This window comes from Poecilia reticulata, linkage group LG12, assembly GCF_000633615.1.
Source record: "Poecilia reticulata strain Guanapo linkage group LG12, Guppy_female_1.0+MT, whole genome shotgun sequence".
Classification (NCBI taxonomy): domain Eukaryota; kingdom Metazoa; phylum Chordata; class Actinopteri; order Cyprinodontiformes; family Poeciliidae; genus Poecilia; species Poecilia reticulata.
The window spans coordinates 26,236,969-26,238,915 of NC_024342.1; the positions used below are offsets into that span (position 1 = coordinate 26,236,969).

General features: G+C 52.5%; 1 protein-coding gene across 1 annotated transcript in view; it reads left to right on the forward strand.

The window, feature by feature from the left end:
* sh3glb2b (SH3-domain GRB2-like endophilin B2b) overlaps positions 1–1,947 on the forward strand; it is a 16,367-nt gene that overhangs the window by 12,325 nt on the left and 2,095 nt on the right. Inside the window, exons 5-7 of the mRNA XM_008424827.2 lie at positions 158–340; positions 910–1,010; positions 1,520–1,694. Of these exons, the coding sequence (XP_008423049.1) occupies positions 158–340; positions 910–1,010; positions 1,520–1,694 (459 nt within the window). The remainder of the gene's footprint in view (positions 1–157; positions 341–909; positions 1,011–1,519; positions 1,695–1,947) is intronic.

Sequence of the window (1,947 nt, forward strand, 5' to 3'; positions counted from 1 at the left end):
TGTGTGTGTGTGTGTGTGTGTGTGTGTGTGTGTGTGTGTGTGTGTGTGTGTGTGTGTGTGTGTGTGTGTGTGTCTGTGTCTCAATGTGACCCCCCTCACCCCCCAGGCGGAGCTGGAGCTGCGTGTGGCCCAGACGGAGTTCGACCGGCAGGCGGAGGTGACCCGGCTGCTGCTGGAGGGGATCAGCAGCACACATGTTGTGTGTGTGTGTGTGTGTCTGTGTCTCAATGTGACCCCCCTCACCCCCCAGGCGGAGCTGGAGCTGCGTGTGGCCCAGACGGAGTTCGACCGGCAGGCGGAGGTGACCCGGCTGCTGCTGGAGGGGATCAGCAGCACACATGTGAGTCAGAGGCGCCGGTCCAGTCGGGTCGGGTCGGGTCCGGTTAGGTCCGGTCCGGTGGTGGACCTGATGAGTCAGCGTGTCACTGCTGTTGTTTACTTTCTGTTTCTATTATCTTAAATGTAAACTTTGATATTATGGACGATATTTATTTTATTCCGTCATCTGAAGCAGAACGGTGTCAAACTGGAGGCCCGCGGGCCAAATCCGGCCCGCCGTGGCCGTTCATGTGGTCTTTAGATCGAACTGCTGAGATATTACCCATCTGTCAAATCAGATCTGTCTTCATTTCTGAAGGTCTGAATCCGATCAGACGTTAAAACGTTTTAATCTGATGAATCAGAAACTTTGAGTTTTTGACCTTTGAGGTCATTCAGGGTCTGGATGTGACCTGAATGAAAATCAGTTGGAACCAAATCTCTGCAACCCAACCTGAGTGAAAAAGTATTCGCACCGTGAACCTGCTGACTCGGCAGCAGTAACAGCTAGCTGGACTTTGACTAGGCCACTCCGGAGCGTTTGTTTTCTCTGTGTGATTGTAACTCTTCCTCCTCCTCCTCTTCCTCCAGCTGAACCACCTCAGGTGTCTGCAGGACTTTGCGGAGGCTCAGGCCACGTACTTCGCTCAGTGTCATCACTACATGCAGGACCTGCAGAGGGAGCTGCACAGGTAGGGAGCTGCACAGGTAGGGGCTGCACAGGTAGGGGCTGCACAGGTAGGGGCTGCACAGGTAGGGGCTGCACAGGTAGGGGCTACACAGGTAGGGGCTGCACAGGTAGGGGCTGCACAGGTAGGGGCTGCACAGGTAGGGGCTGCAGCGCCACATGCTGCCAGAGCATCCAACTTCAGTCAGGCGCTCATTTAAATTCACTTAATCATCATATCCAACACATTCTGGACCTTCAGAGGTCCAGTCAGATCCTCTGGGTCCAATTAGCTGTTAAGACTGCTAAGCTAATGGACCGTTAGCATTCTGTCTGATGAAACATCTGAACCCTCTGGTAGACTCAGTTCAGATTTAGTTCTGATTTTCAGTTCCTCTGGGTCCAGTCAGTCCTTCTGGGTCGGGGGAGCTGATCCCTCAGAACCAGATCAGACGGTTTCTCTGGTTCTGTGCTGCTGGTTCAGATTATCGGGTCGGTTGGACCTTCTGGGAATATTTGCTTGTTTTGCTGCAGATGTGCGAACTCGGCCGTCGGCCCCCCGCCTGACCCCGGCGCCGGACCCGATCCGGTTCCGACCGCCTTCCCGTCCGGCCGCCTGTCTCCCGGCGCCTCGGGCTCCAGGAAGGCCAAGGTTCTGTACGACTACGACGCTCACGACGCCAGCGAACTGTCCCTGCTGGCCGACGAGGTCAGTGTGACCCGACCAGAACCCGACCAGAACCGCACAATAACTAGATGTCCGATATAACTGTTGAAGGATGGGAAGCGTCTGGGAACGAAAATGTGATATTCAGCTGTTGACTGTAAAAATTATTTTAAAATTAATATTAATTCACACTAATATGACATACGCAATAAAAACAATGTAAATACAACAAGAAGATGAAGTTATTTTTTTAAGTTCAGATTTAGTTCAGTTTCAGTTCAGATTTTTAGTTCAG